Genomic DNA, 27400 nt, shown 5'->3' with positions numbered 1-27400 from the left:
GCTCAGCCCGCGTGAGGTTAAGAGCATCTCACTGCATTGTAATTTATCTCCCTCACCCAAAGTTACAGACTGCTTGCTGTAAAGGCGCAAGAACATATTCTGTACCTGCAGTGGCTCTTATTTCAAAAGCTACCCGTGCTAGGGTTATCTCCCATGACCCTGACGTCCACTGACCGTCACTAAACAATAGTCATTCTCCCTGATAGAGGTATAGGTATGTTTTATATAAGAATATGTAGGTCTGAAATTGCTGATAGTCAACCATTTTACACCTACAAAAACGGCAATTTCACGAATTTCACCATACCAGCATGCTTGGGTAGGGCAATCCCTGAATAACATTCTCTCCTAAACAGAGCAGTTTCACTTTTTAAATTAATTGCTTTTTAAAGTATGATAAAATATACAGATCATAAAATGTGCCATTTTAGCCATTTTTAGGTGAATAATTCAGTGGCATTAAGTACATAGCACTTAGATTTCTAAAATTGGTAGTTGAGCTTAATCCCTGCATCAAACCTACCGCCCCCCAAACAATAACAACAAAAACCAGCCCCCCAAAACCCCCTGCCTTTTCTTGTATGTATTTTTTTTTTCATTTACATGAATGACCAAATAGCAGTAAGAGAAACTCTTGGGAATATTTATAAAGTCGAGGAACTGAGATAAAAGTTTAAAGACTCATTTCCGTGACGATTAGAGACAAAGCTTGGGGGATATAATCATGGAATAATAGCATTGTTGTGAGGAAGCCAATCACAGTTGTAGCGATTTTTCCCTAAAACAGATGCTTTAGAACACACTTTTTATTAATGTGGTGTTTGCCAGCGGCAGATAAAACCACTTTGGTCTCCGCAAAAAACATACCTTTCGTTTTTCTCTCCAAAAGCAAGAAAGGGGCAGAAAATCAATGTAAACTCCTTACTACGCGATTGTGGTTCTCACCATCATTTATTCTTATGGAGTGCTATTCTTTTATGTCAATTAAATATTTATTATTTAATACCGAAATCTACAGGCTGCCACTACATCCCTGGCAATCTGTATATGAAAACTCGTTAGCTATGGTTTCAGAAACAAAATTAGAAGCAGAAGATAATTCCTGGAGGAACTTTAAAAATTACAAAATGGATAAACACTAGCTGTTTGTTAAGTAATTCAAAAATACCAAGTTACTGCAAGATACCGTCACATATATAATACATGCTTGAGTAAGAATACGGGCCACGGGATGGATTTTGACCACAGCAGCAGGGGTTGTGATAGCCCCGTGACCCACCGGAAATGTTGATCTGGAGGGTAGCCTGTGTACTAAGCTTCGTCTAGACGAACAAGTTCATCTTCCAGCTACGCAGGGTCAAAGCTCACATGAGTATCATCTTTGTAGTTTGCCCAGTTTGTTCGCCCGTTGTCATGCAAGGCACACACAGAGGCATAAAATGATAAACATGTTTGTACCTGCTTGCCCCTCCAGGATTCCTTTAGATTTAATTTTAAATTTATAAAATCAGTGTTTACTTCATTGACGTTAACATTTACAAATTTGACACAGAATGTATTATATAATTCTTGAGTGGGTGAATCTGTGGGGTTTTTTTTTCCTTTTTTTCTTTTAAGCCTTTCAGCAAGGGATTTAATTTGCTAAATCGAATCCTCTACATTTTGGCACTTCCCACAGAGTTTTAACGCACATGTATTTTCCCCCCTCTATTCTTCCTTTCCCATTTGTTGTCGTAGTTGGTGGTAGGGGCAATACTTGTCTCTGAATTTGGAGTATTATTACCCAGTGGCTAATACCCAGTAGCTTGTAGATTAATGGCTTCAGATAATTATTATAGTGTTTACTAAGAATACAAATTAAACTTAGCTTTATAAGCTGACCTCAACTTTTCCAGCTGGTGTCACTTCCCAGGAGTTTCAGCAGGACAAAGAGAGCTGTTTCTTTAAACAGCCTCATAGCTCTTGTCACGGAACCCTACTGGATGATCGAAATTCACAAGAAGTAATTTAGCAGTTATTCAGGAATTTTTACAGAAAACAAGAAGGTTTTCTCAGACGGATGTAAGAAATGCCAAATCATTACAAATGACAGTTTTTAAATCGGAAGCATTAAATTAAATCAAAGTGTCAAGAATTGAGTGAGCAGATTAACTGAAATGAAATAAGTGGAGGAAATGAATAAGACAGAATGAAAGCAACTGGATCATGGGACTCAATAATAAAGAGATGAGAGTGAGGTTTCTATTTATTCCTGTGCAGTATTACTTGATGTCAATTCATTTGTGAAAACCAAGGCATCAGGAATCGCTGGGAGGGTGTAATCTAGGGGCAGAAAAACAATTGAATCACTTGCTCTATCGGATGGAAAAAACCCTAAGTATCTGTTAAGAAAATTATTTTTATTATATGTAGGAAATTGGAATCTACGGAAACAATTGTAGTCAGGCTAGTTAAGCTCCTATGAATCATTGCTCAAATAAATTTCAGAACTCCAGGTATCAAATTAAATTCCTAAGCACATAAAAAGAAAAATGTAGAAAATCAGAAATAATGTGTAATTTAAAATAAATTACAGGACATAGTCAAAGTAAGAAATGAATTCAAATGGTTGACCTGATTAAAAAATGAACACATCCATTTAAATCTTTTTACTCAAATAGGTATAATGTCTTAGGTGTTTGGGTTTTTTTTTTTTTTTTTTTTTTTTAATGTAGCAAAAGATGTACACTTTTGGCCCTCCTTTTTGTCATTGTTGTTTAGGAAGGAAAGCACTCCTCTAGAATATATGATCTGTAGGCTAAAAACCCAGAGGGACACATTTAACATGATACACTCTTCCTGGTGATTTATGAATTATTTGATGTTGAGATTTTTATTGACGTTTTCTGACTTGATTACATACATATGGTATGGAGAAGGTTGTAGATGCAGTTTTTTCCTATGAGAATCTGCCAAGGAGGACATTTGAAGAGAGGGTGTCTGGGGATAAGGCTGTAGAGAAAAGCGGGGCCGGCCAGATGGTGCTGGACATATGTGGTAGGTATGATACAGCTTGCTTTTTTTTTTTTTTTTTTTTTTTAGAAAATTTAAATGTGGAGAAGATCTCAGCAAGCCAGTTGGTACCTCTCTCCTCCTTAGATATTATAGTTTCCATTAGCATCCTTTTAAAGACTCGGCCTTGCTCATTCATTAGACAAAGAATTCGGACTCATTTCTGGAAATGTAGCTTTGCCTTCCTTGAAATTGAGTGGAAATCTTGAATTCAGATTGTAATGTTAAAAATTGTGTTCCTCTCTTATTTGGAAGTACACGCCAATTTAAAGTAAATAATCTTCATAACGTGACTTATCAGCCTTGCTGTATCTGAGAACGTGACATAGCCAGTGTCCTCATGACGTAAGTTTCCCCTCACTGGGACTGGTGAAAAATTGGACTGTTCTGAGATACTCCCTTGCTTTTTTCTCCTTGGGACCCAGTGTACCTCCATGTGAGATGGTTGGCCAGGAATAAGGATGGCTGTGGGACAGAGGAAGAAGGTGGCTTTTAAGAGAGGGAGGCTACAATCCCAGCTTCACAAATGTACCTGCTTGTGTATTCATTTGTTCATTTATTTATTCATTTAATAATGTTCCTCTTTGAAACATCATCCTTCCTCTGTCCTCTCACGTCATAGGAGCGGAAGGGTGCTAACTCATCTGAGGGACCATTCTGTGGAGTATAATCTTGGTTTTAACAATAATCTTGCTGATTTGTGGCAAGAGGAGAATTGATGATGCCCAAGAGGAGAATTTTGACCCTTAGCCCAGAGAACATGTGATAAGAGAAAATAAAATACTTTCCTATTTTGTAGGCTGATTGGATTAATTGCATTACCTTTTTTGTATATTCAAGCCTTCCTAGCTATCTTTGATATCAAGGGTCAGCATACTTGATCTGTAAAGGGCCCAAGAGTAAATATTTAGGCTCTGTGGGCCACACAGTCTGTTGTAACTACTCAAAGGAATGAAACTGGGTCATTTGTAGAGACGTGGATGGATCTAGAGACTGTCGTACAGAGTGAAGTAAGTCAGAAAGAGAAAAATAAATATCGTATATTAACGCATATATGTGGAACCGAGAAAAATGGTACAGATGAACCGGTTTGCAAGGCAGAAATAGAGACACAGATGTAGAGAACAAACATATGGACACCAAGGGGGGAAAGTGGCGGGGTGGTGGTGGTGGTGGTGTGATGATTTGGGAGATTGGGATTGACATCTATACACTGATATGTATAAAATGGATGACTAATAAGAATAAAAAAAAAAACAACAAAACTACCAGGGTAGCATGAAACAGCCACAGATAGTGGATAAACAAATGGGTGTGGCTGTATTGCAATCAAACTTTATTTACAAAACCAGGTGGCCGTCATCGGCCAACCTCTGCTATATCCTATAGTGGTGTTACAGCTTCCTTTAATATTTTAAATACTAGCTAAAAATGGAGGAGGACTGATGTAGCTTTCAGAGACCTGGCCCAGTGAGTATAGTCTTTATAGGGAGCTCAGTCTTTGTCATTTAGTTGCTTCCAGTGATAATTTCCTAGATGGCAGAAAGCATACCAGTCTGCAGTTTAGTTATTCAGCCTTGTCCCTAAATTACGTCATCTGAGTAAATGGGGGAAAAGAGTGTACACAGCATTATTTTGATTTCTTTTCCTCAAGTCCCCATCGTTTGTCATACCTACTTTGGCGATGACCACCCAGTTGTGTGTCTCGCCATCAGTCACCACCGTTCACCTCAGCCCCATCCATAAATAGTATCTGAGATGTCACAGTCTTCTGTGCTTCTTCCAGAATACCGGTCAGTCTCCTGCCCACCTCTCCCTTCTACTCTCTAAGGGGAACGTTTGCAGGCTTCCCTCTGAAGGGCATAAGCCAGATCTTCCTAGGTCTGTACATTTTCCCACTTCTTGACAGTTGCCCAGAAGCTGAGGCTTCTCCTTGCAGTCATGTGACTCCCTTTTAAGCGTTGGGACCCTGTCCTTTTAAACAAAACATATACTGTGCTCTTTGAAATTTTATAATTTGATATTTAATGTCTTTATTTAAGTTTGGCTCAGAAATATAAAATAGACATGATTTTCTCTCCCTTCATATCTAAAGATGAATTGTTGTCCAAAGGCCTTCCCAGTAGAACTGGAAAGCATCCATCCACTTGCTGACCCCATCTCCACGCCTCCGGAAGGAGGAGGAGTTTTATGCTGCATTGAGCGTCTCGGGCTTGGCTGTCCTGTTTTTCTCAGAAAACACATTGGCACTGGGCAGTCCATGGTTTTTCATTGTCAGTGCCAAGCAGCCTGTGCCTGATTGCCTACGTGAAGAGATGCGGGCAGAGAATGGATGAATCCTGTGCAAAGATCCCCTGAATTGCACGGCCTGGCTGGGGTGCAGTCAGGATGGTGGGGGACCTAGAGGCCCATTGCTTGATCCACAGGCTCCCAGGATGCTCCCCTGCATTCAACCAAATATTTATGCAGCAGACATTGACTGGGCACCAACTGTGTGTTGGGCTTGGAGGGAGAAATATTTTGCAAGGAGGATGAAAATTTTTCAGATAGAAGTGATCGAGCTCCTTGGAATCCTCTTGCTTGGGGTCGACACGGAGGGCTTACAGCCACTCTAACCAAGAGGAAATCAGGTCATACCATGAGGCCACTTGACCTCCTTCTGGTTCTTTCCACCAGCCCCACTGGGTTTCTCCGCTTTCGGGGAATGTAGCGCAACCCATGTATGAGAGAGACGCACCCAAAATCTGAATCCAGGAAAGGCTGAGAGTTCAGAACTTTTAAGAACCCTGAAGTAACATCAGGAGCTTGGGACCTGACAGGTGTCTTTACAAGGCACAGAAGCACAGCTCACCTCCAAAGAGACCTCAGCAGAAGAGTAGAAAATTACAGCAAGCACACAGGCCCCCAGCTGCGTGATCGCGGGCAAGTGACTTACCTTTCCGTTGCGCTTGGCTTCTTCGTTTGTAGGTATTGGCATATCCCAACTGTTCTAGGGTGTGATCGCTTACGAGGGACTCTGATTTGAACTCAGTGCATGTTCAGAGGGCGTCTGAAATTCAGGACCAGGCAGATCCATCTCCTCTGACCCTAAACAGGGTCCTAAAATAAACTGCTTCAGGACATTGGATCCCCAAGATTACCAGCGGGGAATTTTGAAGTGTGTCCAGTATTCCATGGGAGATCCAAGAAGCCCAACTAAAGAAATTGTGGACTGACTGACATGACAACTGTAGATTGAGCAAAGATTCTTTTTGAAAGGGCTGTCGTGATTATGACTCAAACATTGGAGGTACTAAGGTGGCTGGCGGTGGAAAGAATCAGAACAGGTGACAGTCCTTAAAAATGTATTGACTTAGATAATTTTGCCTATGTTACACATAAAAAAAAAGAACAAAAACCTTTAGACTTCGTGTAAAAAAAAAAAAAAAATCCTGAGGTAACGAGTGCAACGTGCTTTGCTTGGTGACCAGCACGCCGTGAGCACGCTGTAAGTTAGAGGCATCATCATGTTCTTTAACAACAAAACCAGCAACAGTAAAAAATACTTTTATTGTGCAGTTCTGATCTTGTCCTCGCATCGTTTTTTCCCCTTTCAAATGTCTTTAAAAGTCTTTAACTGTCTTTTCAATGTCTCTAAAGGACAGTTTTACTTTACCTTGAAGCCAAGAAGGTTTGCTCTAAAACACCACCTAGAAACGTAGGTCTCCACTTCCCAAGTGGAAATACCTCGAGAGTTTTCAGAGATTGTGGAGAGCAGAGGTGGGGTTTCGTAACAGCTGGTGAGGTTTTCAGTGGACCCAGTCAGGGCACTCGCCTTTTGGCCTCACAACATGGCAGTTTGCTCAGTCCTTATCCTCAGTGGTCTGAGGTGCCCAATGGGGCATTATAACCTGCTCTTCTGGTGGAATAATTACCCACATCAATGTCAGCACCATTTTTTTAATCCTTGAATATTTGTGGCACCCCAGAGGACGTAACCCGTCATTAGGTTTGATGGGATTCTCAGCTATAAACTGGCCATAGTGACCTTATGGTCTCTTAGGGATTTCAAGGTTGTAATTCAGCTAATAGTTACCAGCATCTGATTCTGTGTCAGGCAAGTTGATGGATATTTTTCTCTCCAATCCCCTAAGAAGTAAGAAATATCGTCAGATTACCAGATAAGGACCTGAGTCTCCAGGAGGCCACTTGTCACTCGTGTGGGAAGAAGCAGTGCTTTAAGCCCAAGACCAGCAGCCCTTTCTCTATAAAGACACTGGGAGATCATTGGAACAGGATTTAATCTGGAACATTCTAGACTCTGAAGTCCTGAGCTTAGATAAGATGAGGTGACAGAGAATATTGCAGATGTCAGTGGAAGGACAGGAGTTTTCATCCAAGGTTCAGCAGACCAGGGGGTCATTGGCCATACTTTGCAGGCTGGAACTAGGCGCCGTCATAGCAAGCCTGGATTCACCCTCGCTTGTGTAGCTGCAATAATGATGGTGCTCTGTGGGTCTGAAAGTGAAATAAACAGAAAGAAACCTACGATGGTGAGAAGCCAGATTTTCCTTATAAATAGTGTCTGCCCAAAATGATCATTCGAAGGGGCGGGACTTGGGGGGAGATGGAGAAAATACAGAAAGAAAAGACAATATTGGTGATTTTTGTCAACTTAAATTGAAAAATGGAGGAGGAGACTAACATTCTCCGTGTATTATGCTGAGTTGATAAGGTGATACTGAAAGGTTGCAATTCAATAGCATATTTTGTGAACTCCCCGTTTCCTTGAACTATATGGTAAAAGAATAAATTAAAATGCTGATGTAGAATCTTTGCTGGAGATAGAGACACTGACTCTTTGCCACCTGAAATTGGCAGTGAACAGCAGAGCTGAAATGGAAATTGGCAGGTACCACTGGATGTACCCAGGCTCAAAGAACCACCAGTACCGTCCCGTGCCAACCCTGGGGGACAGGGCTAGCCTCTTGAGCAGTCCAGGTAAATACAGCCTCGGGGTGAATTCGCACAGCAAGTCAACTGTTATCTTTAATATGATTTGTGATAGCTCTTTTGGTTTGGTGTTGTTTTCTGTTTTGCTTGATGCATTAATTTGTTCCCAGGGGTAGGGGTGGAATTAGCCCCTTAAAACTTCTTTCATCCTCTTTCTTTTTCTCTCTTCCTTTCCATTCCACCCCATCTTTCACCTCTCTCTTCTCCCTCCTCCCTGTTTCCTCCCCCTCACCTCTTCTCAAAAGGAGCAGTGTACAGTGAGGTATGCCTTGGGGCTAAGCACGAAATTTCTAATATCTGAACCAATAATGGGTTGGGGGGGCGTTACCCATGCCCATCATGGGACCAAGAACTGAGCCAGGACATTTGAGGAGCCTGGGCTCTGAGGGTGCTGTCAATGTCCCCAAATGTCTTTCTGGTTACACTGCTCTGCAACGCTCTGATTTAACGTCAGTCCATTGCCTTTGAGAAGGAAAACTCAGAGCCCGTGAAATGAGGAGCAGATACCTGGGTACGCCATCCCATCAGGTAGGTCCACAGGGTCCGGTTTGCAGTCTCCTTGCTCAGGAGGAGCACTGATCTCTCGGAACGTCTAAGTGTTGGGTCTGGGTGAGCTGTGCATCAGCCCATGTGGGGACCCGGAAGGGGAGAAAGCCGAGCGATATGCACACCCACCCTCCACATCCTCAAAGTCCACACAAAGCATCCTCACACTCAGCTCAGTGAGCTAAAATTCAGTGGTTTCTAGTTACTTACAATGTGAATATAAAGGGATGGTGGTGGGTCAGAGAAACACAACAGGCTTCAAGTATTGCTGTAACTCTGTGTGAACCCATAGCAGCATTCCTCCCAAATGTTTGCTTACTTCTGCAGGAATACATCAGAAATGACCACATAGAACCTGCAAGTCTAGAAAGAGCAATCCTGAGGTACAACGTAAGACACACGTTGAGTTACAGAGTCAGACCACCTGTAATTCATTTAATAATTTTTAAATCTTTTCTTTAAAACCTGAATTGTGGCTTCAGGTTAATTAACATGAACTCTGACTTTGGAATTAGTTCTACACCTTGAGTGACGGATTCCTTCACTCCGCCTTTGGCTACTAGGGCGCCAGCTCTGTGTGTGCCTGTGTAGTGCCAGCTAGAAGAGGTGAGCAAGAAATGCCATCAGACATTTGTTCTCTTGGATCCTTCGAAGGACGGAAGGTTCTGGAATCTTGATTTTTTAAAAATTACTATTAGACATGTATCCATACAGTGGAATACTGTGCAGCAGTGGAAGGGAATGAAGTACGCACGATACGCGCTGCGACACGGATGGATCTCAGAAACAGGATGCTGAGTAAAAGCTGACACACGAGAACAAATACCGTAGGGGTTCCATTGATAAGAAATATCCAGAATTGGCAAATCCAGAGAGACAGAAAATAGCTGAGTGTTTGCCAGAGGCTGGGGGAGAACGGCTTGGGGAGTGACCGCTGGTGGTTACAAGGGATCCTTTGTGGAGTGATGGAGATGCTTTAAAATTAGATCGTGGTGATGGTTACACCACTCTGTAAATGGACTCCAAACCCCTGGATTGCACGCTTAAAACAGGTGAATTTTCTATGTAAACTTAGCTCAACAAAGCAATTTTTAAAACGCTCCCCCTGCCAAAGCAAACTTAAATGTGCACAATTCAATGGCAGAGAGAGAGAGAATGAACAGTACTTGCTAACATGACAAGAAGGTCCCCAAATTATCCGAAAGTACTGCCAGAAAGAGAATGGTCTTCATTTTAAGAATGTGTTGGAAGACACCAGCCCAGTTAGAAATCAAGAAAAAAACTAAGCATCTTTCCTGGATTTGGGTGGTAAAGCGTAAAGGTTAGTATGGGCATTCTAAGCAGCAGTGGCAGCCGAGAAGAAAAAATACAAGCCTCCAATTTCCTCTCTGAAACCTTTGGGGCCAAATTTATTTAAGAATTCAGAAGAGTTGAGGTTTCTGAAAAGTGATGTGGCACACATACCGTGTGCGCCGCCACGTCCCCAGTAAGGTCTGGGTGCATCCCCCAAGTCCAACACATGGATCTTTCTGGAGAGCTGGAGTTAACGTTTGGGCGTCAAGGAAATTCAGTGCAGAACAGGTTTTGCTGCCAGATGAGCTCGACCCCTCTCCCCCTACCAAAAGAGAAAAAACCCTTAACTTTCAGAGCTTTCGGACTTCTGGAATGGTGTGATGAGAGATCGTAGGACTCTAATAGTTCTCACGTTGCTGGTGATATTTCAGGTGAGAATTCCATGAACAAGCACGTTCTCGGCGGAGGGGGGAGAAACAAAATCACTGAACTTGATCTCTAGCATCATCTTGCCAGATCCTGAAATGGTCTCCATGCACCTGTGGTGGTAACTGTGTGTGTGCGGGGGGGGGGGACATCACGGGGGGAAATGTGCCTGTGTGGCACACGCACTGCGGCCACGTGTGTCTGGAGCCGGGGGCAGAGGCCTCGCGTGGGATGGTGTAAAGAGTCCATCGCGGGCCCCGGAGTGAGGGGACCGAACGCAGCCGTGGGGTCACCTTCCTAGTTGCCTGGAGATTTTGCCGGCTCCTGAATCAGCGCAGTTGCCATTCTGTGCTTAGATCCCAAACCAGATGGTGTGAGGGAAAAAATAGAGGATTCCATATGGCTCTTGTGTCTTTTTTTTTTTTTTTTTTCCCCCTCAACCTACTTATTCCCCGTTGGAGAAGTCAAGGTGCTTCCAGTTTCCTTTGCCTTGATCGTTTCCTGTTTTCCTTCTTGGGTGTAACTTCTCCGTAAAATTACATTTTTAGCACTTGGATAGTTAATCCTTCACCCTCTGCTTCCTCTTTCTTCTTTTTTCATTGTTTAATTTCTTTGACCAGGTAACATCCCCATCTTCTCTAGGCCTCCAGGAAATCAAAGGATGGGTGGCCACAAGGGCAACCCCCTATGACGCTGCCTTGGGGACCTAGGCCTGAGACGGTGGCACTCAGGAAAGAAGGAACATTGTGCTTCACGTGTGCTTCCGGCTACTGTGGGTTGTGTTACACAGGCTTCACTCAAGAGCGTCACCTGAGGGAATTTAGATCCTCTATTCCAAGTGTGCAGAGTCTCAGGCCCCGCCCCAGGCCTGCTGAATCCGAATCTGCATTTGGACAAGATTTCCACATGGTTCCTGGGCACAGTTTGAGAAGCACTAATTTAGAGGAAGGTCCAAAAGCAAGAAGGGAGAAGACAGGAAGGAATCGAAGAAGTGAATTTACCCTTAAAAGTTCTAGAAATCTCTATATTTAGAAAAGACGGAGAATTGCTAAAGGTGTCCATTCTCCTTTCCCTCTCTATCTATGGGGAGGCAGGTATAAGAATTGCCAGTCGTTAAGGCAGTGAGTCCTGGTTAGTTTGAAAGGCCAGTGACCTCTGATTCTCTTATCTACTTGCCTGAATACGTGCGTTCTCTGATTCCTTTGTTTAAAATCTTGGTGGAGGAGAGTGGGGAGGGGCAGCGAAAGGGGGAACAGCTTGTTTCCTTGTGGAGAGAGCGAGGAGAAAGTAGTTGACAGGAGCTGGGAGAAATTCTCAAATGCCCCTCGTCACCTTTTTTCTCTTTTTTAAAGATTTGTTTATTATTTATTTAATTTATTTTTGGCCGCGTCAGGTCTTAGTTGCGGCATGCGGGATCTTTCGTTGCGGCGCGCGGGCTCTTCACGTGGTGCGCGGGCTTCTCTCTAGTTGTGGCGGGCGGGTTTTCTCTTCTCTAGTTGTGGCGCACAGGCTCCGGGGCGCGTGGGCTCTGTAGTTTGCGGCACGTGGGCTCTAGTTGAGGCGCGCGGGCTCGGTAGTTGTGGCGCACGGGCTTACTTGCCCCGTGGCATGTGGGATCTTAGTTCCCCAACCAGGGATCGAACCCGCGTCCCCTGCATTATTGGAAGGCAGATTCTTTACCACTGGACCACCAGGGAAGTCCCCCTCGTCACCTTCTTGAATATAATCCAGTGACATGCAAGATGCTGTCACTTACTATGGCTATAAGCTAAGGGACCAAGAATGACTATTCAGACACTGGTAAATCTGTATGTAGTTCGGCATTCAATCTGCCAGATAAGGAGTAGAAAAACCACCCCCTTCACCAGTCACCAGTTCCCCTTCTGGCCATCTTCCAAATCCAAATGGCTCTGATGCTTAGGTTAAGATGACTATAGATAATTCCAGAAGTCCAAAGAGACCACCCTGTCACATATGGGCTAGAATGGAGAGTGTGGGGAGAGCCCGGGGAATGTTGGTGTTGAGCTGAGAGTTTAGCAGGAAGCCCACGTGTTGGGATTTCCATGGCCAATCATGGATTCCCGAGCAGCCATGAGGGGCAAGCAAGCATTTCCTGCCTGTTCACTGCTGTGAATCAGGTCACCCTGTTGGGCTCCATGTATCTGCCCAGGTGTGACCTGAGAAGGCGGGCCCCCAGAGATCCCCAGCCTTTCTCTCTCTGGCCCCTGAGCCTGGGACTTCTCTGTTGTGGATCCACTTTATAGAGTGACACCTGGGATATGTGAGTCCTGGGAAATGCTGTTGGATTTGTTATTCTTTCATGTCACTCTGCCCTAACCTAAGGTTGTAAGGCCACTACATTTGAGGCCTTTTCTGCAAACACTTGAAATGTATTTCATGGTGGGGAACCCTTAATCTCGTCACGTGCGTCTTTGGGCTCTGTTGCTGGTTGCATGAGGACTGTACCCAGTGGTCTGATGGTGTCGTGTGGGCTCTCGGGCGGGGTGGCTTCTCCCCAGGGTCTGGTTGGAGAAGCTCTCTTGGTTTACGCAGCTCTGGCCAGGGGAGGCACCCAGTCTGTCTGATGGCTTCCAGTGATTCAAGGTGTTTCAGGTTAAATGGAGGTGAACAATGGACACAGTGCAAGCATATTCTAGCTCAGGTTAATGCTATCGATATAATGTTTCTGAGTTTTGTAAGAGTTCTTTGCATTTTGTTTTCTGCTATGGATTAATTATTTCATTTTCAAATTACCTGCAGTTTTCACCAAAAAAATGTGCCACTGTAGAGCAGGTAACTATTTTGTATCTTATTTACCAGAGGCTATTATGTCAGCCGTATACATATAATTTTTCATTTACGGATGTTCAACTTTTTATCAGCTATGCTGTTGGTATATGATTAGCCCTCGATTATGTAGCAGTGGCTGCGACTGTGTCTGTGGTATATAGAACTCCCTTTGCCTTTTGGTCTTGTGTCTGTTCCTCAGCTCAGAGTAGGCAGACAAAGAAAGCAGAGATGAAACGCAGATGGATCAGTATTGAGTATAAGTCTGGAGCTTTCTCTCAGGTACAGCGTCTGGTTTTAGGGACACTGACTTGGATTATTCAAAGCAGCGATTCGCAGTCTTTTAGAAATAGTGACATCTGATCTTCGTTTCCTTTATGATGCCCCTTGTGTTGTATGTTTTCATTTGGGGTTAATTAAAATTAATTTTGTCTTGAACTCTTTCGCCACCCTTAGAGCTAACTGGAGACATTGGGAAGCAGCTGAAGTCTGCTGCTAGAGGCTAGAGTCTTCCCGCCTCCCCAGGCTGTGTCCTTTCGGGGGTCCCTGTTCACTCACACCCATGTGTTTCTATATCTGTCAAAAGCTTATATAAAATGGCTTGTGTACTAGGAAACAGAAAGCTCTGGGTGTCTGAGTCATTTAGGTGAGACGAGGCTTCCTCTGAAGAGCATCACGCTTGCGTTTTATCTGGGAACTTCCATGGACAGTGCTTTCACCCCAAGGAATAACTCTAGTGGTGAAATGTCAGGCCAGTAGGAGAGGCAGTGGGATCAAAACGAGCCTTTCCGTGGTCTTAAGACAACCTGGTTTACGTTCATGTGCTCTTTCCCAGTGGTGACACATGGAGATTACGGAGATTCCTGTGAGGACTTGGCTTAGACCAGGCTGGTGATGCCACCCACCGTGGTTTTGTGAATAAAGTTTTATTAGAACCAGCTACGCCCATTCATTTACAGATTGTCTGTGGCTGCTTTCCTGCAAGAACAGCAGAATTGAGTGGTTGCAACCGTATGCTCTGCAAAGCCAAAAATAGTTACTGTCTGGCCCTTTCCATTAAAAAAAAATGCCAACCCCTGACTTAGAGTAATTGCATTCTTAGCACACGTTGCAAATCCAGTCTACTTATGGTAGGCAAGACCTAAAAATTTTGCTAGTCACTCAGTTTCCTAAAATCTTCTCCATCCGAGATCCCTCACCTTCTTCTCTTCAGGCTCCAGAATCCTTGCTCCCTGGGGTACTTGTTGTTCACAGGCTTTAGACTAAAGCTCAGCCCTTCTTCAGAGGGTCTCTTGGCTCTTTCTGGAAGCTCAGCCCCTCTTTCAGGTCCCTCTCTGAGTGTTCCCATAATATACCAAGTCCTGTTAAATGGATGCCATGGAGCTGTTTTCATCTATTATACCATTCATTGTACTTTAGCAAGTTTTATTTTCTGTGATATGTAAAAGATCATTTATATGTTGTTAAGGGCAATATTGGGGGTCATTTCTTTAAGTGATTTTTCAAAGTATGGGCCTCTGATGCCCTGAATCAGAATCACCAAGGATTTTGGTTAAACATTCAGATTCCCAGGCCCCCCCTTTAGGGTGGGTCCCAGGAATTTGATATGTTTTAATAAGCTCCCCAGGCAATTCAGAGCCACACTAAAGTCTGACCACCACTACTGTATACATAGAGGATCATAACGTTGGATGAGAAAATAGTCCCTCGTTATAACATCTTTGGTGAAGTATTATTCCCGTTCAAAATACCTATCTGAAGAACAGGATAAATCTGAAATTCAAAGGCAACTTGTATACATATCTACCGTCAAGATGCCCAAAGCCAAATCACCACATCCTTAGCAGACAGTGAATTTGAAGCAAACTTCTCTTGATGTTTTAATGTTGTCATTGCATCTTTGTGTATTAAAAAACGCAAAAAGATTTGATGGTAGAGGTGCAGGCAAACACCAGAGCTGAAGCTGTGTATTAGTTATCTATTGTTGCACAACTAATTAATCTTAAACTTAGCAGCCAGGAACAACAACATATATGATCTCAGTTTCTGTAGGTCAGGAGTCTGGGCTCTGCTTAGCTGTCTCTGGGTCTCTAGTGAGGCTGCACTGAAAGCATTGGCCAGGGCTGCAGTGTCATCTGAAGGCTCAACCGTGGAAGAATCCACTCCCCAGATCACTTTTGTGGTTGTTCGCAGGACTCATTTCCTCCAAGACTGTGGGACTGGGACCTTAATTCCTCACTAGCTGTTGGCCCAAGACCTCCCTTGATTCCTTGCTATGTGGGCTTTCTCATATCTCCCTCATGACATGGCAGCTGGCTTCATCAGAGAGCACTAGTGAGCGGGTAAGAGAGTGTGCCAGCAAGGGAGAAGAGAGAACGCTAGGAAGACAGAAGTCAGTCTTTTGAAACCTAATCAGGGAAGCTAGTCAGTAAGTTCAGCCCACACTCGGGGGAGGGAATTACACAAGGGTATGAATATCAGGAGGTGAGGATCATCGGGGGTGTCTTAGAAGGCTGCCTGCCACAAGCTGTATAAACATTTCAAAATGGAAATGCATCATGTGCCTCCTTAGAGCACTGTCTTCTCTCCTTAATGACAGTAGCCCCCTCACTTTCCTGTCACCAAGTGGGGGGAGCCCACAGGTTCTGTAGCCACAGGATACGTCCCCCCAGCCCACCCCAGCCAGGTTGATGTGGCTCCTGCCTTTTGCTGCCAATTCTTAGTTTCCAAAGGGGACTCGTAACCTTTTAACATTACTAGCATCTTTTGTAAAAATCAAACTTAAGAAGCAGATCTTAAAAAGAAAAGAAAAAAAAAAAAAGAAAAAGAAGCAGGTCTTTTTTTTTTTTTTTTTTAACTTTTTTGAGGTGTAATTGGTATGCATAAGCTGCGTATACTTAAAGTGGCCTATATGATAAGTTTTGACATATGTATGAGCCCATGAAAGCACCACAGGCAGGATGGTGACATGTCCGTCAATCCCAAAGTTTCCCTGGGTCCCTTTATAAGCCCTCCCTCTCCAAGCAACCACTGATTTGCCTTCTGTCTCTCTGGGTTAGTTGACATTTTCTGGAATGGCCCTTGGGAAGATTCGTTCACATATATTCTCTCATCTTTTCTCGCCAAGCCATTCCCATAAAATGTTGTGTGACACTGACTGCTTCATAGCTCCAGGCTTCGTCTGCTTTTTCCCCTTCCTGCCTCCAGTGAAAACGCCCTGCCCCCCTTGAATACAACTCAGAAAGACCCATTCTGCTACCACCTACAGTGGAAGAGTTTAGTTTGCACCCACTCCAGTCCAGCCTGCACACTAGTGCCAGATTAGTCTTTTAAAAGCACACCTCAGATCATGTCACTCGCCTGCTCACAAACCTTCCCTCTCTCCCCACTGCCTGCAAAATGAAGCACACGAGGCTTCAGGTTGGCTCAGAGGCCTCCCCACAGGAGGCGCCCACCTGCCTCTCCAGCTTCTCTCCTGATGCTGTCCTGGTCCCCTTGATAAACTTGGCCACGCCCTCAGCTCTCCCCACGTGCCCCTCACCACATCGGTCCTGTTCTCCTTTGCTCATGCTTGTCAGTGTGTCCTAACCACGGGATCCTTCTGTTCTTTAAGGCCTGTCTACACCACTGCCACCCACACACCGTTTCCTAAGCTCCCCACGCTAAGCCAAGGAGATCTGTCCCTACCTCACTCCCCATGTCCCTAAGTCAGCTCTCTCTTCATTCTACTGTAGTGATCTCTGATGTGTTTGTGTCCCTCACCCCACTTCGAAGTGTCAAGGCCGGGAGGGCAAACCAAACCCCTGCAGCCCCCAGCACAGTGCCTTGCACATAGCAGCAATTCAGTAGACACTCAACTGAATCCAGTGGAATCCAGCAGCGCATAGACACTGTCGCCCAGATGGTCAAGGAGGTTGAGTGCTGCTAAAGCTTAATACTGCAGGGAGGTCTCAGATTTCCTGAACACCCTACAGATCTTTGTGCTCTTAAAATCTCTGTCGTTTGGATTTAGAGCTAGCTTCCCCTACTCGCCATCCGTTTCCCTGGTTCTTTGCTCCCCACTTAACTAGGCTAATAGCACACACACGGTCTTTAGGAAAACTAAAGCCAGTTCCCACAAAAGGCGAAGGAAGAGACTAACGAGTGTCTTTTTCTTGACTTTGTTTTATTCTCACCATGTGAACATAACTTTCCTTTTATATAATTGCTTATTTTCTACTGCCCAAGCCATATTGCAAACGTGAGAGGCTCATCTATTTTAAGATTTTCACAACGTACCACAAAAGTGAAAATTTCTGATTTCATAGATTTTAGGACAAGCTTTTAGAAGGATATCCCGAAAAGCAATTCTCTTTATATCGTTAAAAATAGTTTCAGTGTTCTTGGCATTATGTAGTTAGACTTTTATGTCAGCGACTCTAGGAAGGTCAAGGGAGAACTGAGAAGCAACCTATTTATCATTTAAGTGATTCCTCAGTTAGGTCTTTAACAGGAAGCCCCCCTGTCCACTGACTTCATGATACCTTCTTTTTTTTTTAAGTCTTTATTAAATTTGTTACAATATTACATCTGTTTTTATGTTTCGGTTTTTTGGCCACGAGGCACGTGGGATCTTAGCTCCCCGACCAGGGATCGAACCCACACCCCCTGCATTGGAAGGTGAAGTCTTAACCACTGGACCACCAGGGAAGTCCCCATGATACCTTCTTAATGGTGTAGACCAGTGGTTTACAGACTTTGGGTTGTTAAGTCCCTTTACCCTCTTAAAAATAATTGAAGACCCCAAAAAGCTTTTGCTCCTGTGGGTTATATCTCTAAATCTTTTTTGTATTAGAAATTAGAACTGAGAAATTTATTATTACTTAAGTAATAACGTTTTCATCATAGAAGTTTTAAAAGTTGTATAATTTATTTTTTATATTTTATCTATTAATATTTGATCTCAGAAATAGACTATATGTTATCCTTTAAAAAATAATGAACTTATTTGTTTAAAATGACAATAATAAACCCATTACATGTTAACATAAATAATGTTTAGGAAAGATAACTCTTTTCCCAAACAAAGTAAAACTTGAGTGAGAAGAGTAGTACTCTTTTACATTTTTGCAAATCTCCTTAATATCTGGCTTAATATTAGACAGCTGGATCCTTACATCTGCCTCTACATTCATTCAGAGGCATACCAGAGCACAAAGAAAAGTTCATGTGTGATTGAGTTACGAGCTGAACTAGCACCTTGTTTTCCGGTGGACCGCCATTTTTTCTGTAAAGAATGACTAACAAGCTATAGTTACTAAGACTTCCCTGGTGGCACAGTGGTTAATGGCCTTTTCATATATTTGTGGAGCTCTTCCTTGATAATACACCCAAATCCAACAAATGGTGGTTTCTTAAAGATTATTAATAATGTGGAATCTGAAACTATATCAGTGAACTTCTTCTACTCTGTTCCATTAAAATCTGTTGCTCTACCTTGCACTTTGATTGGGTCTGTATTCGAGAACGATTTTGTAACATCCCACATTGGTCCTTTGGAAAATACTGGTTCTCTGGGTGGTGCAGATCTTCCAAGTATTGACACATTTCATTATACCATATCCCAAAAGTCACATTCATTAATAGCACCAACGATTTCATCAGGAAGTCTTTTAAGTACTGGGAAGCTGGGACTTTCACTGTCGCAGGTGCAAGTTTTCCAAAACTGATTGACAACAGATACTATCACTTGTTTTCTTTGAAGTAACAAGCTCATTTACATCATTTTTGAGAAAATTTCTGCCAGATACCCAAGTCTCTGTGTGTGTGTGTGTGTGTGTGTGTGTGTGTGTGTGTAATGTTTCAGGTACAGCATTATAATTCAACATCTGTATACACTGCGGAGTGATCACCACCACAAATCTAGTTATGGTCCATCACCAGACAGTTGACCCCCTTCACCCATTTCACCCAACCCCCAACCCCCTTCCTCTCTGGTAACTACTAATCTGTTCTCTGTATCTATGAGTTGTTTTCTGTTTTGTTTCGTTTTTTTAGATTCCACATGTGAGTGAAATCATATGGTATTTGTCTTTCTCTGCCTGACTTACCTCATTTACCATAATGCCCTCAAGGTCCATCCATGTTGTTGCAAGTGGCAAGATTTCGTTCTTTCTTATGGCTGAGTAGTATTCCATTGTGTGTGTGTGTGTGTGTGTGTGTGTGTGTGTATGTATGTATATACACATCAGATATATATCATATAACCTTTTAAAAATTTTTTATTGTTGATTTACAATGCTGTATTAGTTTCAGGTGTATAGCGAAGTGATTCAGTTATACATATACATGTATTCATTCTTTTTCAGATTCTTTTCCATATAGGTCATTACAGAATATTGAGTAGAGTTCCCTGTACTATACAGTAGGCCCTTATTAGTTATCTATTTTATTTTATTTAATTTATTTTTGGCTGCATTGGGTCTTCGTTGCTGCGCGTGGGCTTTCTCTAGTTGCGGCAAGCGGGGGCTACTCTTCATTGCGGTGCACGGGCTTCTCATTGTGGTGGCTTCTCTTGTTGCGGAGCACGGGCTCTAGGCACGCGGGCTTCAGTAGTTGTGGCGCACGGGCTTAGTTGCTCCGCGGCATGTGGGATCTTCCCGGACCAGGGCTCGAACCCGTGTCCCTTCATTGGCAGGTGGATTCTTAACCACTGTGCCACCAGGGAAGCCCTAGTTATCTATTTTATATATAGTAGTGTGTATATGTTAATCCCAAGCTCCTACTTATCCCTCCCCGCCACGTTTCCCCTTTGGTAACCATAAGTTTGTTTTTGAAATCTGTGAGTCTGTTTCTGTTTTGTAAATAAGTTCATTTGTATCATTTTTTTAGATTCCACATAGAAGTGATGTTATATGATATTTGTCTTTCTCTGTCTGACTTATTTCACTTAGTATGATCATCTCTAGGTCCATCCATGTTGCTGCAAATGGCATTATTTCATTCTTTTTTGTGGCTGAGTAATATTCCATTGTATATATGTACCACACCTTCTTTTTCCATTCGTCTGTTGATGGACGTTTAGGTGGCTTCCATGTCTTGGGTAACGTAAATAGTGCTTCAGTGGACATTGGGGTGCATGTATCTTTTCAAATTACAGTTTTCTCCAGATATATGCCTAGGAGTGGGATTGCTGCATCATATGGTAATTCTTATATCATCTTTATCCATTCATCCATCAGTGGGCACTTAGGTTGTTTCCATGTCTTGGCTATTACAAATAATGTCGCAGTGAACACAGAGGTGCATATATCTTTTCAAATTAGTGTGGAGATTCCTCAAAAGATTAAGAGTAGAATTACCAGTATGACCAAAGCTTTTTTACTTCTGGGTGTTTATATGGAGAACATGAAAACTGTGTCTTCCATAGAGGCTGCACCAATTTACATTCCCACCAACGGTACACAAGGGTTCCCTTTTCTCCACATCTTTAAAGCCAACACTTGTTATTTGTTGTCTTTTGGATAATAGTCCTTCTGGCAGGTGCAAGGTGATATCTCATTGTGGTTTTGATTTACATTTCTCTGATGATTAGTGATGTTGAGCATCTTTTCATATGCCTGTTGGCCATCTGTCTGTCTGTCTTCCCAAGTATTTTTAAAAATATTTTGTTTGTTTATTTATTTGTTTTATTTGGTTGCACCGGGTCTTAGTTGTGGCAGGTGGGCTCCTTAGTTATGACATGCAAACTCTTAGTTGTGGCATGCAGGTGGGATCTAATTCCTTGAACAGGGATGGAACCCCGGCCCCCTGCATTGGGAGCTCGGAGTCTTAACCACTGCACCACCAGGGACTTCCCAAGTCTTAATAACTACAGCTTGTTAGTCATTCTTTAAAGAAAAAATGGCGGTCCACCAAAAAACAGGGTGCTAGTTCAGCTCGTAACTCAGTCGCACGTGAACTTTTTCATTGTGCTCTGGTATGCAGCAGAAGTCCTGTATGTGTCCTTCTCTTTTCATTGCACAGAATCTTCAAAACGGGGGTTTAGATTTATTAAAGTTGATAACTTTTTACCGCATCAAGGACATTTTTAAGTGAAACTGTCCCTTTTGGGTTTTTTCCTATGAGTGTGTGGTGGGGAGCAATGCACTGCTGATTAATACACTTTGGTGCCACTGCCTGATTCGCACTAAGCCATCCGCAGTTTTACTGTGCAAACGTCAACACAGTGAAAAAAGTCAATATCTTCTAGCGCTATTATGAAGACAGTTTTGGCCTCCCAGACGTCCTGAATGAGTCTCAGGGTCTCCCGGGGCTGCACAGACCCCTCTTGGAGAGCCCCTCTTTTCTGCCCCTGTGCTTCAGCGACCAGCCGATGGACCTGCAGAATAGGGTCCCCTGGGAGCAGGTGAGAAATGCAGAGGCACAGTCTCCTGCCCAGACCTGCCTAAACGGAATCTGTATTTTAACGGGATCTCCAGGGAATCTATATGCACATGAAAGTTGGAGAACCAGTCCTCTTGAAGGGGGAGCTGCAAACTTTTCCTGTAAAAGGCCAGATGGTAAATATCTGGCAACTACTCAACTCTGCCTTTGCAGCTTGAAAATAGCCACACACAGTACACAAAGGAATGAGTTCGGCTGTGTTCCAGTAAAACTTTATTTATGGACACAGAAATTTGAATTCCATATACTTGTGTCACGAAGTAGTATTATTCTTTGAGTTTTGGTTTTTTAAAAAATCATTTCGAAATATTAAAAAAGCGCTCTGTGTTCGCAGGCCATATGGAGAGCTGAGTCTGGCCCATGGGCCACAGTTGCCTGACGCCTGCACTAGAACACTTGTTCTCCAGCTTGAAGTCACCTGGGGAGCTTTTTCTTTAAGGAAAACCACTAGTTCTTGAGCCCCACCCCAAGAAATTCTGATTCATTGGTCTGGAGTGAAGTGTGGACATCAGGGCTTTCCAGTGCACTCCAGATAATGCTATTGGGCAGCAAAACTTGAGAACTTCTGCTCTGTAGTATTTTGTAAGCAAAGTAAGGTTTATTTTAAGCTCTTTTTTTTTTTTTTTAATTGTAGAATTTGGCAGTCACACTGGTGTCTCAGACCGGGATTGTACATGATAGCCTGAGAGCGAGGTTTCTCATCGTTCCTTGTGTCGCTTTGTTGTTTGTTGTGTTTGGGGTGGGGGCCGTCCTGTACACTGCGGGATGTTTAGCAGCATCCCTGGCTTCTACCCACTACCTGCCAGTAGCGCCCGCCCCGTTGCAATGACTTGAAATGTCTCCACACGTCCCCTGGAGGGCAAAATCGTCCCCAGTTGGAAACCAGTGATGTGAACATTGCAGAGCATATGCGTTTGTGCTGTCTCAAGAATTCTCTGCCTCCGTGCTGTTGACATTGGGGTTGTATAGCTGTTGAGGTAGGATGCTGAGCGGCATCCCTGGATTCCACCCACTAGAGCCGGTAGCGCCCCCTCCGCCAGTCGTGACAACCCAAAATATCTCCAGACGTTGCTCGATGTCCCCTGGGGGGGCACCGTCGCCCCCTGTTGAGAACCGCTGCTTGAGCCAACTCCGAGTCAGGGGGGCCTTGGTCCCCTGACATCCGCTTTTATGTCTCTTAAGTAAGGATTCTCTCTGCCTCCGTTTTCCTGCTGGTTGTTTGAAAGTTGCAAACGTTGGTTACTTCTTCTCTTTTTGAATTTGGTGGATCGTTAGGAATCAGTAAAGCAGCAAGGAAGGCCATGCGTAGAGGGCTGTGTGTGTGTGTGTGTGAGAGAGAGAGAGAGAGAGAGAGAGAGAGAGAGAGATTCATTCCCTGGGGAAGAATCTGAGCCCTTGTTGCTGCCGGTCGTCCTTCTGAGCCAGCATTAAAGCTGCAGCCAGGATCACAGACAACTTGGGGCAAATCACTGGGCCGTTATGAACTCACAGCCATGGCAACAGCCATCCGCGAGCCCGAGGACAAAACATGTTTTATTCTGTTGTTCTGCACAGAAGGTTCTAGTGATGCCAGAGACAAAATGGCCATTGAGAGGAAGAGGCGTTGAGGCCTGTTTTTTCTCCCTACTGTGTGGTTTATATTTAAACTATCTTAGGCTAACGCACACTGGAGTTTTAGTGCAAATCAAAACCGAAAATTCTCTTTAGTCTCAGAGACCGGCCAAATGAAGGCCGAAGACTTTATTAACCTCACAGAGTTGCTGAGGGGTGGCGGGAGGCGGCGCTGGTGAGAGGTACTGAGAATATTAGTAAAATGTGCTAGAAGGCCTAGCAGTGATTTTTTTTTTTTCCCCACAAGTAGTTCGCAGGCATCCAAAAAATGCTTTCCTTGCGTTTTCTGGTTTATGTTCACCAACGTTGTCATTGCTGGTTTGAAGCTCGGGAAAGCTCAGCCTGTGGATTTATAGGAATATCCAAGAAAAGCATCGATCTTCCGTAGCTGGCATAGCATTTCACAGCGTGGCGCTCTGCTGATACTCGGCACCACCTCCCTCTTTAAAAACATCAGCCTGGCCTGTGACTTCTCATGCTGGGGACAGCCCGAAGCACAGATCCAGGACCTTTGTCTGGATGGGGCTGGGGTGTGATAGGTCTGCGGTAAGGCACTAAAGCATCTTTGATGTGAAAAATTGGAGGTTAACAGTGCTTGCTTGGCTCAGAAAAAACACTCTAGTTGCACTCTTTTCAAGATGGCTGAACAGCTTGGAACATTGTGTTTTTCTTCGTTGCGGCCCCTGGAACTTGCCATTTGATTTGCAAGTGGCTGGAGTTACGGCCAAGCCCAGCAGGCCACCTCTTCGGGAGAAAACACCAAACACAGTTGACACAAAAGCAGGCACTTCAAAGGGACTCAGGATGCTGCACCTGGGACTGGTGCCTGGCCTGGGCTTCTCAAACTTTCACGCACACAACTGAGGGCTTGTTCAGATGCAGATTCTGACTTGGTTGGTCTGGGGTGGGGTCCAAGATTCCGCATTTCCCCCAAGCTCCCTGCTGAACCTCACGCAGCTTGTCCAAGGACCATACTTGGCAAAGCAAAGGGTTTAAAGTACTTTCAGCTGCTAAATGGTCCCCTCATGTCTTTCCTTGACCTCTGAAAGTGTTCACTGCGGTCCAGAAGCTGACAGCATCCAGCATCAGCTCTTCTGAGCTACAGACCCACATATCCGATCGCCTACCGGAAGCGCCCCCCTTAAGATGGCATCCGGTCACCTCAAACTCAGCATGTCTAAAACTGAACTCAACATCTTTGTCCTCAAAGGCTAGCCCTCCTGGGTCAAGCCCAGCTCAGGGAACAACACGACATCCATCGGGTTCCACGTGCAGAAATGGAGGAGTCATCCTTGGCACTCACCAGCCATCCCCAACCCCTCCTTTGAGTCCACACCAAGTTGTGCCCACTTGACATCTCAAACCTCTCTCAGACCCATCCCTCTCTTCCACTCCCGCTGCTTTTGCCCTGGTCCAAGCGCCTGCCCTCTTTAGCCTGAACCACCGCAGCAAGCTCCTCCCCATCTCCACGGCCACTTTGTTCCCGTCACATCCGCCAGGAGGATCTTCTACAACCCCAGTCTGTTCCCTGGGGTTAAAAATGCTCAGTGGCTTCACATGATGCTGCGGATAAAGTCCAGAATCCTTCAGGAGGCCTGGAAAGCCCTCAGTGCTTCTAGCTCCAATAGACCCTCTCCTGCCTTCCTTGCCCCACCCTCACCGTGTACTCTCTCTGTTCTGGCATCTTCTATGCCCGGGAAAGCGCCCTGCTCTTTTCCACCATAGAGCTTTTGTTCGCACTGTTCCTGTTTCCCGGAACACCCTCCGTAACCCAGCCCTCTCTCCTTCTACCTAATCAGCTCCAATCCATCCTTCAGATCTAAGCTGCGGAGGCTGTTCCTGGTCACTGGCCAGAAGCCTAAGTAAGTCCTCATGGTTTCCTCTCCTAGCACTTCTGAGCCCAAAACCATTTGGACAGTGTCTGTTTCCCCCACAGGCTATAAACTCCATTAGCGTGTAGACCATGCCTATCGCAGCTCGCCATCGAGTCCCCAGCGTCCAGCCCAGTACCTGGGGCCTCAGAGACACCTCGGTGAGCATTGAATGTTCACTAATGGAATGAATGGGTGAATGGACAGCTGCTCCCTCCCTCCCAGCGCTCTCATCCTCACCCGTATCTGTTACCCTGCTTAACTGACAGCTTCCATTCAATCAGGCCTTTAAGAGACCCCAGTACCCAAGATGATGATAACAGCAAGATTATGGGGCAGAGCTTGTCTTGTTCAAATGAGAGCTGAGCTGCACCTTCAGGGCACCCCATGCTAACTGCTTCTTCGAAGTGCGTTACAGGTCACTTCATGTTGATTCGTTGGTTCTGTTGAGAATTTAACAGTTGACTCATTAGCCATGGGTGCTTCTTCACAGCCTGATGTCTAATACCTTGAAGACCATTGTTTCATAGGTTTTGTTCCGTTCGGTTGTGGTTTCAGGCAGGAGGATAAATTAGGTCCCTGATACTCCATCTTGGCCAGAAGCCAGGAATCGTTTCATGGCATTAGGTGTTTATTGTCGCACAGTTTGGCTGGTAAAGATATCAGGCGGGGCTGCCACAGTGAAGGGCTGGCATGATTCTTTAGGACAGTGGTTCTCAGATTGGAGCCTACGTGAGAAGCACCCGAAAGCACAGATGACCGGCTCTGTCCCCACCTCCCAGCCCCTGATTTTCTGATTCAGTTGTTCTAGGGTGGGACCCAAGAATCTGCATTTTTACCACGTTCATAGGCGACGCTGATGCTCCTGGTCCTGGGACCACACTCTGAATGTCAGTGCTTCCAGATAGGGGTCTGCAAACTTTTTCTGTAAATAGTAAATGTTTCAGGCTTTGTAAGCCACGTGCCCTGTCACAGCTACCCAACTCTGCCATTGTAGAGCAGAAATAGCCATAGGCGATTTGTAAATGACGGGGGTGTGAGCTGTGTTCCAATAAAACTTTATTTACAAAAATTCAGGCTATAGTTTGTGACCCCTGGTTTGGCGGAACTTGGAGTGTTGACTGTGCTGTGGGTAGTACAGCGGGTGATTTCTGTTCCCTCTCAGAGCAAAGGGGAAGTCAGTAATTCTAGCACACGCCAGTCCCTTGATATAGTATGATGGTTGCTGTACTCAGGATGATATGGTAGGCAAGGCAATGTCTGCCTTTCTGGGCTGTATTTCTGTCTAACACTGTGAAATAAAACACTACTACTGTGGCCATATAAAGTAGTAAGAACCCCTCCTGCCTCCTCCCACATAAGTACACCCAGGACTGGCTCCATAGTTCGTAGGCCCAGTGCAAAAATGAAAATGCGGATACCCTTGTTGAGAAATTCTTAAGAATGTCCAGATGGCAATATCGGAGTATTATACTAAGCACAGGGCCCCATGGGGCTGTGCAGGTGGTACTCCTGTGAGGCCAGCCTGAACACACCGTCAGCCTCCGCCACCGCCTCTGCCACACACATACCTGCACGTTTTTCGGGTCAGAAATGCTGTTAATGTGAGGATCCTAACAGTATTGATATCATATTTTAGAAACATATTTGGGTTTTTCTTGCTAACTTTTTGCAGCACTTTTGGTTCCTCTGGGTTAAGTGTGTGGCATACGACCAAATCGCCCAGTGTTCAAAGTTATGTTACACGCTGTGGGGAGAGATGGCTTCTAGACTGACATAGAAGGTACAGTGGGGAGTGATCCGTTTACAGATGCTTGGATATCCGCCACACGTGCAATTTTAGCCGTGTGGGTAACTGGTCAACCATGCTAGACTAAGCTCTGCCTCCAGCTGTATTATTTCCTATAAATTTTTCCCAGGTTATATTTCACAAGCTTCTTTCTGCTCACGGTGGCCAGCAGGGTCCGTAAGAGTTTTATCTGTGCATGTGGGATGACGATGACCAACATGGTGACTTCTGTTCTACAGGAGCCAGAGTTCTATGTTCGCAAATAAAATCATCTGCTGAAAACCTAAGAGCATGGGCTTCTGCTGAGAGAGTATGATTCACTGAAGTGGTCCCCCAAATTCTCGAGTCCTTGGTTTCCCCTGCTGTTCTAAAACTAGACCCACAGCATGGGGTACACGGAGTCTACCAGAGAGATACATTGGAGGGAAACTTTAGCCTTGATCTAGTGGTGAATTTGGGACTGAACAGCATCATTCTTCTAACCCCACTTGTCTTTCTGAGCCAGGGAACAGCTGTGATATTTCCTTTGAAAGAAGCAGAACGCTCTAACCCTTTGGATGAAAGACTGTTTTGAAGTGGCAGCTGGGGATTTGGAAGGATGAGTTCTATT

The 27400-nt window shown here is 44.4% G+C and overlaps 1 protein-coding gene across 2 annotated transcripts in view; it reads left to right on the top strand.

The window, feature by feature from the left end:
* Positions 1-7911: 7911 nt before the first annotated feature.
* Positions 7912-27400, top strand: part of GPM6B (glycoprotein M6B) — a 34448-nt gene continuing 14959 nt past the window's right edge. For both annotated transcript variants that reach the window (XM_061179390.1, XM_061179389.1), the window contains exon 1: positions 7912-8031. In XM_061179390.1, the coding sequence (XP_061035373.1) occupies positions 7929-8031 (103 nt within the window). In that variant the 5' untranslated portion in view covers positions 7912-7928. The remainder of the gene's footprint in view (positions 8032-27400) is intronic.

This window comes from Eubalaena glacialis, chromosome X (genome assembly GCF_028564815.1).
Source record: "Eubalaena glacialis isolate mEubGla1 chromosome X, mEubGla1.1.hap2.+ XY, whole genome shotgun sequence".
NCBI classification, from domain to species: Eukaryota; Metazoa; Chordata; class Mammalia; order Artiodactyla; family Balaenidae; genus Eubalaena; species Eubalaena glacialis.
Note: the sequence above shows the minus strand (reverse complement) of the source record. Positions and strands in the feature narration are given on the sequence as shown.